The 14,554-nt window shown below is 44.5% G+C and overlaps 1 protein-coding gene across 1 annotated transcript; it reads right to left on the bottom strand.

The window, feature by feature from the left end:
* Positions 1-5,465: 5,465 nt before the first annotated feature.
* Positions 5,466-14,223, bottom strand: LOC139539475 (serine-rich adhesin for platelets-like). The gene is made up of 7 exons (XM_071342452.1): positions 13,635-14,223; positions 13,291-13,366; positions 12,932-13,050; positions 11,569-11,605; positions 11,028-11,437; positions 5,944-9,577; positions 5,466-5,777 (listed from the first exon to the last, which is right to left on the bottom strand). The coding sequence occupies exons 2-7, from the start codon at positions 13,291-13,293 to the stop codon at positions 5,574-5,576; spliced, it is 4,407 nt and encodes a 1,468-aa protein (XP_071198553.1). The 5' UTR covers positions 13,294-13,366; positions 13,635-14,223; the 3' UTR covers positions 5,466-5,573.
* Between the last annotated feature and the right edge of the window lie 331 nt (positions 14,224-14,554).

Genomic DNA, 14,554 nt, shown 5'->3' with positions numbered 1-14,554 from the left:
TGTATGTCGATGGCTGCCTGGATTGGTTCTCAATTAGAGACAGCTGTGGTTTATTGTCTCTAATTGGGAGCCATATTTAAGGCAGCCATGGGCATCATGTGTTTGTGGGTAATTGTCTATGTTGAACGTTTGTTGCTTGTCTGTGCACTTACGTTATTTAGCTTCACGGTTGTTTTTTGTTAGTTTGTGTATAGTGTTCGTTTTTGTGTTTTTCTCTCTTCCACAATAAAGAGATGTATTTTGCACACGCTGCGCCTTGGTCCAATCTCTCACAAGAAGACGGTCGTGACAGAATTACCCACCAATCTAGGACCAAGCGGCGTGTCAAGCGGCAACAGGACCCACCTACACAGGATTCATGGACATGGGAGGAGATACTGGATGGTAAGGGACCTTGGGCACAACCGGGAGAATATCGCCTCCCTCGTGAAGAGCTGGAGGCAGCTAAAGCCGAGAGGAGGCGATATGAGGAGGCAGCACGGAAGCAAGGCTGGAAGCCCGTGAGTACAACCCCAAAATTTCTTGGGGGGGGGGCCTTAAAGGGAGTGTGGCGAAGTCAGGTAGGAGACCTGCGCCTACTCCCTGTACTTACCGTGGAGAGCGAGAGTACGGGCAGACACCGTGTTACGCAGTAGAGCGCATGGTGTCTCCTGTACGCGTGCATAGCCCGGTTCGGTACATTCCAGCTCCACGTATCGGCCGGGCTAGATTGAGCGTTGAGCCGGATGTCATGAAGCCGGTCCAACGCATCTGGTCACCAGTGCGTCTCCTCGGGCCGGTTTACATGGCACCAGCCTTACGCATGGTGTCCCCGGTTCGCCTACATAGCCCGGTGCGGGTTATTCCACCTCCCCGCACTGGTCGGGCGACGGGGAGCATACAACCAGGTAAGGTTGGGCAGGCTCGGTGCTCAAGGGAGCCAGTACGCCTGCACGGTCCGGTATTTCCGGCGCCACCTCCTCGCCCCAACCCAGTACCACCAGTGCCTCCTCCACGCACTAGCCCTATGGTGCGTGTCTCCAGCCCTTTACCACCAGTGCCTACACCACGCACCAAGCCTCCTGTGTGTCCCCAGAGTCCTGTGCGTCCTGTTGCTGCTCCCCGCACTAGCCCTGAGATGTGTGTCCTCAGCCCGGTACCACCAGTTCCGGCACCACGCACTAGGCCTAATGTGCGTCCCCAGGGTCCAGCATGCCCTGTTCCTTCTCCCCGCACTAGCCTGAAGGTGCGTGTCCTTAGCCCGGTACATCCAGTTCCGGCACCACGCACCAGGCCTACAGTGCGTCTCAGCCGGCCAGAGTCTGCCGTCTGCCCAACGGCGCCTGAACTGCCCGTCTGCCCAACGGCGCCTGAACTGCCCGTCTGCCCAACGGCGCCTGAACTGCCCGTCTGCCCAACGGCGCCTGTACTGCCCGTCTGCCCAACGCCGTCTGAACTGTCCGTCTGCCATGAGTCTTCAAAGCCGCCCGTCTGCCATGAGCCTTCAGAGCCGTCTGCCAGACAGGAGCCGCTAGAGCCTACCGCCAGACAGGATCAGCCAGAGCCTTCCGCCAGACAGGATCAGCCAGAGCCTTCCGCCAGACAGGATCAGCCAGAGCCTTCCGCCAGACAGGATCAGCCAGAGCCTTCCGCCAGACAGGATCAGCCAGAGCCTTCCGCCAGACAGGATCAGCCAGAGCCTTCCGCCAGACAGGATCAGCCAGAGCCTTCCGCCAGTCAGGATCAGCCAGAGCCTTCCGCCAGACAGGATCAGCCAGAGCCTTCCGCCAGCCAGGATCAGCCAGATCCGTCAGCCAGCCATGAGCAGCCAGATCCGTCAGCCAGACATGAGCAGCCAGATCCGTCAGCCAGCCATGAGCAGCCAGATCCGTCAGCCAGCCATGAGCAGCCAGATCCGTCAGCCAGCCATGAGCAGCCAGATCCGTCAGCCAGCCATGAGCAGCCAGATCCGTCAGCCAGCCATGAGCAGCCAGATCCGTCAGCCAGCCATGAGCAGCCAGATCCGTCAGCCAGCCATGAGCAGCCAGATCCGTCAGCCAGCCATGAGCAGCCCAGCCAGGATCCGCCGGAGCCGTCCAGCCAGGATCCGCCGGAGCCATCCAGCCAGGATCCGCCAGCCAGTCCGGTGCTGTCCCTCAGTCCGGAGCTGCCGTCCCTCAGTCCGGAGCTGCCCCTTATCCTGGTGCTGCCCCTTATCCTGGTGCTGCCCCTTATCCTGGTGCTGCCCCTTATCCTGGTGCTGCCCTTTAGTCCGGTGCTGCCCCTTAGTCCGGTGCTGCCCCTTAGTCCGGTGCTGCCCCTTAGTCCGGTGCTGCCCCTTAGTCCGGTGCTGCCACTTAGTCCGGTGCTGCCCCTTAATCCAGTGGGGTTAAGTTGGAGGGTGGTCATTTGGAGGAGGCTACGAAAGCGGGTAGTGACTATGGTGGAGTGGGGACCACGACCAGTGCCAGAGCCGCCACCGTGGACAGACGCCCACCCAGACCCTCCCCTAGACTTTATGCTGGTGCGCCCGGAGTTCACACCTTAAGGGGGGGGTTATGTCACACCCTGGCCTTAGTTATCTTTGTTTTCATTATTATTTTAGTTAGGTCAGGGTGTGACATGGGGAAGTATGTGTTTTGGGTTGTCTAGGTTTAATGGGGAAAGGTCTTGTCTAGGTGTTTGTATGTCGATGGCTGCCTGGATTGGTTCTCAATTAGAGACAGCTGTGGTTTATTGTCTCTAATTGGGAGCCATATTTAAGGCAGCCATGGGCATCATGTGTTTGTGGGTAATTGTCTATGTTGAACGTTTGTTGCTTGTCTGTGCACTTACGTTATTTAGCTTCACGGTCGTTTGTTGTTTTTTGTTAGTTTGTGTATAGTGTTCGTTTTTGTGTTTTTCTCTCTTCCACAATAAAGAGATGTATTTTGCACACGCTGCGCCTTGGTCCAATCTCTCACAAGAAGACGATCGTGACACCGACAATGCAGTAATAACCAACGAGTAATCTAACCTAACAATTCCACAACTACTACCTTATACACACAAGTGTAAAGGGATAAAGAATATGTACATAAAGTAATGTAGGGTATGTAAACATAAAAGTGGCATAGTTTAAAGTGGCTAGTGATACATGTATTACATAAAGATGGCAAGATGCAGTAGATGATATAGAGTACAGTATATACATATACATATGAGATGAGTAATGTAGGGTATGTAAACATTATATTAAGTGGCATTGTTTGAAGTGGCTAGTGATACATTTTTACATCTATTTCCATCATTAAAGTGAGCTGGAGTTGAGTCAGTATGTTGGCAGCAGCCACTCAATGTTAGTGGTGGCTGTTTAACAGTCTGTTGGTCTTGAGATAGAAGCTGTTTTTCAGTCTCTCGGTCCCTGCTTTGATGCACCTGTCCTGACCTCGCCTTCTGGATGATAGCGTGGTGAACAGGCAGTGGCTCGGGTGGTTGTTGTCCTTGATGATCTTTATGGCCTTCCTGTGACATCGGGTGGTGTAGGTGTCCTGGAGGGCAGGTAGTTTGCCCCCGGTGATGCGGATTAAGATGTGGATTATAATTGCTTATATAAATGAGTCTGTGCAGTGTCAAAATAATACATCTGTTACATAAGGGGGAAAAATGCTATTTTGGGAGAAAAAAAATACCACAAAAGACATGAAATAATGGCATTATGGGAAAATAATACATACTGTATTTCACATAGAGTATTTGACAAACTCTTTATTTACGTTACAAAGCTGACAACTACTGTAACGATGTGTTGGCACAGCATGTGTCATCATTCCCCTGCAGTGTGTGGATTTACACAGCAACATAGCAGACAACTTAAATAGTTTATTTTTATTTCACCTTTATTTCACTAGACAAGTCAGTTAAGAACAAATTCTTATTTACAATGATGGCCAAACCCGGACGACGCTGGGCCAATTATGCGGCACCCTATGGGACTCCCAATCACTTGGAGTGGGAAGGATACAAAATCCAATATCACACACTTCTTCCTTGGTATTCTGAGAACTGTCAGATAGCTGTGAGCGCTCTGAGTGGATCGTGGACCCATGCATAAATGATAACTTTGCTGTAACTCAGTGGGGCAAGTAGAACATCCGGGTTAGTGTATGTGCATTATCTTGTCAGTTGATTGTCTTTGTCTCAAAGCCTTTCCATTTCTGGGGTATTGAAGAAGCTTCTGATCTCAAACTTCTTGATAGGTAAGAAACACTTGGTTAGTGTATGTGCCTTAACCAATGGGTTGTCAGGTGAATGTTGAAGATGCTTCTTGGAGGTGATCTAATGATGTCATTGAATTGCTGTCATTGAGTTGCTCACTGGACAAGACAATTATTCACTGAAAATTAAATCTGTCTTTCATTTCACTTATGTTGATATTTGATTGGCTATTTGCTATCTTTTGAAAATACAAAAATAAATATAACTGTTTTATGAAGCACTTGTAGAGATTCATTGTCTTCAAAATCATATTTTCAGCAGAACAGATACATACTTTTACAATATGACATCAAATAAAATAAAAATCAAGTAAGTGATATGTAAATGATTGGCAGAAGGCTCCAACCACCCAAGTCATAGACTGTTCACTCTGCTACCACACGGCAAGCGATACGGGAGCACCAAGTCTGGGACAAAAGGCTCCTTAACAGCTTCTACCCCCAAGCCATAAGACTGTTTAACGTTAATTAAATGGCTACCTGCACTATTTGCATTGAACCCCTTTGTTATTGATGTATTTTTCTAATTGTTTTCCACTGACTCTCTTGAATTGGCTCGATGCACACTCACTACACTCTACCCACACATTCACTGTGACACTGACCGACTTTCACACTAGCTGCTGCTACTGTGTTTATCTATCCTGATTGCCTAGTCACTTTTACCCTTACCTACATGTACATACTGTATTACCTCAACTACCTCGCACCCATGCACATTGACTCGGTACTGGTACTCCTTGTATATAGCCTTGTTATTGTGTTACTATTTAGAAAATATTTTCTTACTTTTTAACTCTTCATTGTTGGGAATGGGCTCGTAATAAAGCATCTCACAGTAAAGTCTACACCTGTTGTTTTTCGGCGTATGTGACCAATGCGATTCGATTTTGATTTGAACAAATGAATGCTCTTGTTGTTTTAATGAGGAATTTAATTAAATAATTTGCTTTTCCTTGAAGATTTGAATGGGCTGGAAAAGCCTTTCGTGATGGCTCTACACAATCTGGTGAAAAGGGAGGGTTTGCGACTCTTCTCTTCAAGTGGGAAGGACGATGCAATATCATAATTTCCCTCTGGAGCAAAGAAGCCATGAGAATTTGTCATCGACACTGCAAAGAAAGACCATCCAGTATGTCATCAATTTACATGTTTAGTCATTTAGCAGACGCTCTTATCCAGAGCGATTTACAGAAGCAATTAGGATTACGTGCCTTGCTCAAGAGCACATTGACAGATTTTGCATAGTGAGCTCAGGGATTCTGAACCAGCAACCTATCGGTTACTGGCCCAACCTCTTAACCCACTAGGCTACCACCCAGCCCGCAGTACAGTATGTCATAGGTAACAACTCAGAGGAGAGTACAATGTCTTTCCAAATGAATTAGTTGAACGGTAAAGTAATAATATCTTAGTCTTGACTGAGCAGCAGCCTAAACAACAGCAGGGCTTACCTGTAAAGTACACAGTAGGGGAAGTGTTCTGAGGCTGGTACTCCAGAGACTCTTGAGGACAGAGGTTCTTACTAACTTTCTTGGAACCCTGGTTGGTGGGAAAAGGCACAGTGAAACAAACTGGAAAATGTTCGATATCTTAAAGTACAGCATATCAATTGCAAAGAAGCAGTGCAATGCCATGACCCAAAGAATCATATATCTCATAAAGGTCAACAGCAGTGTTATTCATGAAAGATGTATGTGTACTATACCTTTGTGTTAAAGGTGAGGACCTGCTCTCCAGTACTGCTGGTGGTATCCCTTGCCAAATCAAACACGCCATCTACAATGTCACTGGTGGCCACGCTGGTAGCAGACTCAAAATAACATTTAGCAGTGGCTTTGGTGATCATTTGAAGAATGACCATACAAGTAGAAGTCTTTGGATCGTTCTGGACTGAAACATCAAAGTTTATATTTTCATATTCATCTGACCACTGTTTTAGGAAGCCCTTCACTATCTCTTCAGCAAATATCTGGAGAAGATGGGAGGAGAGCTTCTTGGATATGGCACATTGTTCCTTTCCCCATTTCAGCCTTGAAAGAATGGAGTCTGAAACACTTTTGGCTGCTTCCAATGTTAAGACATGTGGAGTGCTGTGGCTGTCCTGAATGGCTATCACTTTATCTACCAATTCATGACTGAAAATGTGGATGGTCCAAGTGGAAATTATTTTTCTCAATTTCCTAACAGCAGAACGGAGGTCGTTAAGATGAGAAGCACCCTGTCCATTTTCCTGTGTGTTCTCAACACTTTCCACCATAATGTCCACTACCACCCCAGCAGCTTGCCTAACTTTGTCAACAAAGGTTAGAGGAAGTAAGTCCTCTGTGTGAATGAAGTCCTCAATGATTGTGTTTCTTACAATGGGAAAGTCAATCTGAGCAGGAAACTCAGTGGGTATGGGAGTCCCGGGTAAAGCAAAGTGCCATTCTGACTGCTTTGATTTTGAAGTAGGTGTTGGAGAGATGGAGGAGCGTGAAGAAGAGGTCTTTCTTGTCTTTTGGCTGGCAGCACTCCTACAACGGATCATGCCATTATCCTCCAGCATGGATCCTGAGGGCTCAGTGGTTTTAGGTAGTAATTTATGCGGAATGTCCACACAGGCATCTTTTCCACCAGATGTAACACTGCTCTGGTTGACCTCAAGATGGCCGAGATTAGCTCTCAGTGATGCAGAACTGCTTTGATATGTAAACATTTTGATTGAATCAAGAGTTGTGTCTGATCTTTGAAGATCTTTTCTGATAATCTCCTTAATCTTACTTTGCAGACTGTGGTAGATGTTACGAGCAACAGACCAGATCCTTTTCTCAGAAACCTGTCCAGTGGTGAGCAGGGAGGTTCCAGATACCATGTCAGATGAATGGGTGGTCTGGGTGAGCTCCTGCTGGTCTTTCACCATGGTTTGTATAATATCAGTAGATGTGGTGGATGTAGATACAGACTGATCTGTTGTACCTTCCTCCACAATGTTAAATGATCTAGAGAGGACCTCACTCACTCCTTTCTCAGCTTTGGTTTGGAACTCATAACTAGAGAGTTTCTGGAGGCTCTTTGTTGAAAGACTATGGGAAGATGCAATGCCTTTGGAGGCAGCCGTGCTGCAATCTAGACTTACTGGAGAGGTTCGCTCAGGAGAATCTTGGAGACGTTCAAACATGTCTTCACATGGTGTTGGGGACCTTGACCAGGAGATGTTATTCAGCTGAGACAGAACACCACCTACCAACACGTTGACCGCAAGGGACATATCAGATATTTTCTTTCCTACTGTGGAGAAGCAAGGTGCATTTGTTGTCTGATCCTCGCATGAGGTCAAGATTGTTGAAATGACCTCTTTGGTACTATTGGTCAGTAGAGCCTCGTCTGTTTCAGTCCAGAGAAGTTTTGAACTCTCGCTGACACCCCTGTGTAGAGCCACTTCAAGGTTCAAACTGGGCAAGTGAGGCACACTCTTACTAGCTTGCCTCAAGTCCTGGCTTGCCAAACAAATGTGCTCCTTAGTCCCAAGATGTTCAGAGTCCTCTGTGGGTATATGACTGGACATTCTGCTCAGCATGTCTGACCTCCGCTGGTGAATGGTGAAGTCCTTTAATGTCTTCTTAATATTGTTATATAAACTAGTGGTAGCTGACCAGATCCTGCTCTGTAGCTTTTGTGCTTTTTCCTGGAGGTCAGGTTCTCTCTCCTCTACTTCTGCAGGTTGCGCCAAGCTCTGCAGGTCTTCCACAAATGTGTCAATGATGCCAAAGGCAGCAGAATCTGCACAAATATCCTTTGACCATGTGTACCGGTTTTGAATGGAACCAGACCTGGTCGCTACAGAATAAGCAGGCTTTGCACTAGTTAAGCTACTGGTGGACTTTTCAACTAGGAACTCACTCACTGCTTGAGTGGCGTTTCTCTTGAATTCCTCACTTGAGAGTTTTTTCATGCAATTTAACAGACTGGTCAAAGAAGCTGTGGCATTACTTCTGCTGTCCTCAATTTGAGAGGGGAACTCACATACTATTGATGATGAGGCCCTGGAATGGGAGATATCCCCAAGCTGAGCCAGAACACCTTCTACAAATTGTTGTCTCTCAATAGAGAAGTCTGATCCTTTTTCTCCAACAGTGTACAGGGGGTCCTCCTTTGACATCTCAGTGTTGTACAAGACCAGAAGCTCTGAGATGACTTCTTTGGTGCAAGTTGTCAGAAGGAGCTTGCTTTCTTCTGAGTCAGTTTGTGCCCAAATAAGTTTTGAGCTCTCACTTAGGCCTCTTTGTAAAGTAACTTCACCAGTGGACTCTGGCAACTGAGGCTCACTCTTACTGGGCCTATATTTCATGTCTAAGCAAGGAAGTGGAACTGTCTCCTTAAACTCAGCATTTGTGATGTTGTCATCAGATGTGACAATGCTCTTTAAGGCACATCGCTGAAGCTTGCCGAAATAATCTTTCAAGTTGTTTTGGATGCTGTGGTAGATATGAGCAGCAGCAGACCAGGCACTCTTCTGTTGCGGACTCTCTTCAGATTCAGCCAAGGACTTCATATTTGACACGAAAGTCTTAACAACTACTGACGCTGCTGAGCCCACTGGGTGAATTGACTCTGTCTTTACAATGCCAGACAATGTTTGACCTGATACAGCACCTGTTAACTCAGACTGAACGACTGAACTAGGAAAGCTCAAACTACTGACTTTTTTGGCAAGAACTCCACTCACTGCTTGCATTGCTGATGCTAGAAACCGCCGGCTGGAGAGTTTTTGGATGCTCTTAGATGTGAGCGTGCAGGAGGAACCAGATTCACTAATATTGTAGCTGCTCTCGTATTTCCTTATCAGGGCATCAAGATCGTCAATGAAGCCAACATGCGATGCCAAAAACGTGATCTTGTCCTTCAGAACTTCCAGCAAACTCTGTTCGTTCTCGTCAACAAAAGCCACCTTTGTGTCAGAGATGGTGCTCATGACTTGCCCTGTTAGACTCTTGCTCTCTTGGTCAACTTTTTCAAGTTTAGCAGCCAGCTCTCTCACCATGCTTTCAGTCACCTTGGTCTCCGAGTCTCCCCTTCTTCCAGATGTCACTAGAGAGGTTTGACTTGCGGAGGCACTCTTAACGACCAGTGATACGGCCGACTTGACATCTTTAGCCAACTCTGCCATTACAGCAGGGATTAGCATCATAGAGCCTGCACTTCCAGATGGAGAATCGGACATGCATGCAAGTTTGGAGAGAGAACCTTGCAGGCTGTCCTGCACACAGGTGACGAGGGTGTCCTCTGAGAGACCTAAAAGGACATGTAGAGACTCAGAGTTGGTTGTTTTCTTCTGCACCTCAGACAGAGAGGTTTGAGACCTTGAACAAAAAACAGATATCATCAAAGTCAAACAAATAATATGTAAGGCTGTGATGCATGTTCAGTGTGTCAAATACATCTGCACCATTGAAAACAATGAGGAAAACACTGCTGTTTCTCTGAGAAAAAACCTTAGTGTGATGTCAGCCTAACTGCTTAATTTCTAAAGCCCAATAAAATGTTTTTTTGTAAAAGTAATTTGTATTGAAACTGGCCTGTAGATATCTATCTATCCTGGCAATATCTATCCTCTGCTAAATCCAAATTGCTATAAACTTCAAATACTGTAACTTCTAATAACTTCAAGGACAATCGTAAATACAAGGCAGTTTGAAGAAATGTTAAAGGGAAATGTCTAAATGTTTCAACTTCATATTCATCATCTCCAGCACCACCCCAACATCAGCATATGTGAAAAATTGGCATTTCTATGTTTTGTAGTACAAAAGAAAGAGGAAGATAAGTGTTTTCTATGACATTATCAACCAATTAGTAGGCTATGCCTACTCATAATTGGTTAAAATCACACGATGCACACTGATGATGTCATTAGAATCTAGAGCTGAGCATTTAACCAACATTTTTGTTATTTTTCGGTTTTTAAACAAATAATTGACCGACGTCGGCTCAATTATTTGAATTCCATATATCTAATTTTTTTCTTCTTCTGTGAGCTCGATGCTCAGTTTCTGTAGAGATAAATCAGATCAAGCACGAACTATGCAATGTAGTAGGGAGTTGTAGTTTCCAACAGGCCAATATTCTACATAGTTTAGAACAGAAAATATGGTCATTCATTCCCATAATCCATTGCACGCCCGCTTATTTGTCCACTATGTGTGGAGCAGATACGGAGACCTCATTGACTGAGACGAGAGAATGCATGAGAGCGATAAAAAGCAGTTGCTTTGCGAGGTTTCTCTACCTGGAAATACATGATCTAAGTGATTGATAATTGGTATTCAGCAGTCATAAAAGTATGCCTTATTTACTTAGAAGAACTACTAAAATAGTGATTTTGTCAGACAGCATAGGCAGCAGCTCTATAGAGATGAGTTGATGACTTGGAATGAAATAATAAAGTCATCAAATAAATATTTATATGAGAAAGTAAATGATGGTTAATAAGTGATAAGCAGTAATGGGCAGTCACTACCCAAATGGGACTTTTATTAATATTTTTATTCTGTGTTGTTACAGCATTCAACCCACATAATCCATAGTGCATTCAATATCTCAAAAAATTATTGAAATCGAAAACCGTGATTATTTTTTAAATATTTGAATCGAAACCAAATCAACCTCAAAAAGCAGTAATCTCTCAGCACTATTGGAAACAGTTACGTTCCTCTATCTTTTTTTACTACAAAGCAGGGAAATGTGTAATTTTCACATATGGTGATGCTGGAGATGAATATGAAGTTGTTAAATTTCCCTTTAAGAACATACCTCATGGCCCCCTTGGGCAGGTAGCTTCCACTGCCCAGACTGCCCATCTCCTTAGTCAGGTAAAACTCCTTGAACTTAAGTTGTTGTGATTCCTGCTCTTCTTCCTCTTTTTGCTCCATACAGTTGGAGGAAGGGTAGGGAGTCGGGATGCGAAAGCTATTGTAAGACTTTCGACTGCCTGGCCTCTTAGGTACACCAGCCTCAGTAAATCTCACTCGGGATTTGGTTTTAGCCTTATCGTCTAACAGGCTGGTGAGTGACGCTGTGAGAGATCTCTGTGACAATTGAGAGGAGGCAGCATCTTGGATGCCCAGTAGTTCGTAAAGACCTGGGATGATGATCTGCATCAGCTTGTCCGATAAAAACTGGTCAATCCTCAGACACAAGCCGGCAAGCTGTTGTTTTGTCAGCTGTATTCCAGAAACAGAACAAGTGTTTTAAAATGTTGCATAGTGCATCTTTCAAAAGCTTATGAACAAGGTTAAACATTAGGCAGAGTTTTCATGGTAATCTGATTAAATTGTCAGTAACATGATCTTACCGGGTCAAACACGCCCTCACGAATCCCCCTCCATTGCCTGAAAACAATATTGTTAGAAATGTTGTCATATCAGGATGCCTTAGAAATGTTGTCATATCAGGATGCCTTAGAAATGTTGTCATATCAGGATGCCTTAGAAATGTTGTCATATCAGGATGCCTTAGAAATGTTGTCATATCAGGATGCCTTAGAAATGTTGTCATATCAGGATGCCTTAGAAATGTTGTCATATCAGGATGCCTTAGAAATGTTGTCATATCAGGATGCCTTAGAAATGTTGTCATATCAGGATGCCTTAGAAATGTTGTCATATCAGGATGCGTGGCAGAATTGTTTTTATTTAAATATTTGCCTGACGGTGAAGTTATACTTGCTTTGTGTCAGTTTGTGGCAAAATCCTGCACTTCCGTGCGCTGCCACTTTAAGAGAGCATGAGCAGTAAGGAAGGAGGAGATAAAAGAGCTCGTTAAGCTCTATTGGGAAGGAGCTATTGATTGGCGCGACAGTTTTTGTTGTGTGCTATGCTGCAGAGGTTTTTTGTTTGTCTTCAGCGTATGTGGTTGTACAGTGTTTGGATCAATCCTCGGTGTGATTGCTCGACGACGTGGTTGTTCTCATTTGGGACCACGATGGTTATGGATCAAATGGATTAGTAGCAACATTTGTTGTGAAGCGTTCAACTACAACCCAACATACCATCGGACAGTCAGACCGGATACCTGCACCCTCAAGACCACAGCTAAGACCTCTCTTGTTCCCTTTCTCTCTTTCTCTTCCCGCTATGTTCCAGTGCTTTACACTGCAACCGACTCTATTTCCTAAGTACATTGAAGTTTCATTGGAGCTGGACTAGTGTGTATATGAACACCACACATTCATACCCTTTGCACTCCTTCCCAGGAAGAAAATACAAACTATTGCAAATCCTCTGTGTGATGACTGGGTTAATTTGTTATTGTATGAAGTTGCTGTTTATTTGCTCTGCCATTATTGTTATATGAGGTATGTTTGGTGGGGTTACCAAGAATTGTGGAAGGACTGTGATGTGATGTGTATTCTTTTTCTCTCCGCTGGCTATCTGGTCAACAGGCTACACTCTAGGCAGTCTCTTCTGTTGATGTGTGTGGGTCTGGTAGTGGTACTCGCTGTTCTACTATTCTTTTCTTTCGGCAGGGTTAATACCTGCCTGGCGCCCGAACAAAATCTTCTTTACCTTTCTCTAATTAATACCGCTACAAGTTGTTTTGGCAAAATTGCAATGTGACAACTTTTCTAGCACTGAACATTTTTTTCCAATGAATCAGTTTCTAATTTGATCCTATTTCCTTGAAGGAGTGATAGTACCAAAGAAAACAGAACATACTTCTCAGTTAGGTTTTGAAGGAAGTCCATAAGTGTCAGATCTTCCACACTGTTGAGCTTCCCCTCTTCTGTGGTTTCCATCACTGAGGTTGCTCTGCTCCTGGCAGAATTGCTCTGCTCCTAGTAGAAATTTAATTATATTGCAAATAATCAACCTTAATATACAACAAATATCATACTGAAATAATGATTAACTGTTAAAGAGTGGAGGAGCATTGGCAACGTTGGACCAATTAAACAACTGCAACACAACAGAGATGGTTGTGGTACTTCAACATTTCCAATGATAGCATCACTATAACATTTTATTGAATTAATGTTGAAATATGAAATGACGGTCAACTCAAAAGGTCAACTTACCATCTCATTGACAGCTTCAGAGGGCAGGAGGTCATCCACCACACAGACAGGCAGGTCTAGAGACTGGGACAAGGCTCTATGGTCATAACCAGGAGAGAATGGAAACAACATCAGAGCAATCCCAATGGCAGAATCTAACCACTGTCTTCATGTCAAAGACTCACTTAGTAGTTAATACATGGCCACAAATAATGAGGGGTTCAAATAGATCTGCTGGGGACTTGACCCTACAAATGACTCCAAGAATGATGCCTGACCTGCCCCATAACAAGTTCTCTCTTATTAGTCTCTCTCTCTTAATCTCCACACAACAATCTAACTGGACAGAGTGTGAGTGGCCTTACCTGACTGTCTCAGTGTCAGAAACATCATAGAACAATAAGACTATGTCTTCCAGGGACGTCTCAGCTACAGCAGAGGGGGCAAAGTCCGGGATGATCTCTCAAGCTGAAACAAAGTGACTGTATGTGAACCGAACCATTTCCCACTGGGCAAAAACTGGTTGAATCAACGTTGTTTCCACATCATTTCAACCCCCAAAAAGCTATGTGATGATATTTAATCAACCTAGAAAACGAATTGGATTTGCAAAAAGTAATCAACTTGAAAGGCATTTAGTCTTTTCTTCACCCAACTTTTAACCTAAATCCAGTGACATGGTGAAACGTTTTGTTGATTTTACATTGAATTCACGTTAGTTAACAACAACCAAACTTTAAATCAAAACCAGATGTTAAACTGACGTCTGTGCCCAGTGGGTTATGTTGATGGATCCGATCAATTACCTTAGTTCTGCTGGTATTATTAGCTGCATGAAAATACATCTGTGGAGTACAAATATTAGCTGCTTTCTGAAGGACAGCCAAGCTGATAGACAACATGGAACCTCCAGATAATTATGACATCATTGGAACACATGCACGTGTCACAAACACTTTGTCACTATAAAAAAAGCAGTGTAGCAGTGCTGCCCAAGCTGGGGGGGTGGGACAATTTTATTAGGCTTTTATTCAGATTCACCAAAAATGCTCTACTTGAAGTCAATGAGTAAACAAGCCTCAGCAATGTAGACACATCCCACTGGGCACACCATGTCATTTCAACGTGGAAATGTGGGTAATATTTGGTTGAGATGTTGATCAATGAGATTTTAACCTTTATTCATCCACTCAAAAAGATAATGAGAAGTTTGGGAATTAAACAATGTGTTATCACTGTGCGTTCAACCATCTAAAAGCACAACCAAATTCCAATGGAAAAACAA

Source organism: Salvelinus alpinus, chromosome 15 (genome assembly GCF_045679555.1).
Source record: "Salvelinus alpinus chromosome 15, SLU_Salpinus.1, whole genome shotgun sequence".
NCBI classification, from domain to species: domain Eukaryota; kingdom Metazoa; phylum Chordata; class Actinopteri; order Salmoniformes; family Salmonidae; genus Salvelinus; species Salvelinus alpinus.
The sequence above is the reverse complement of the archived record's forward strand: the minus strand, read 5'-3'. Positions and strand labels throughout refer to the sequence as shown.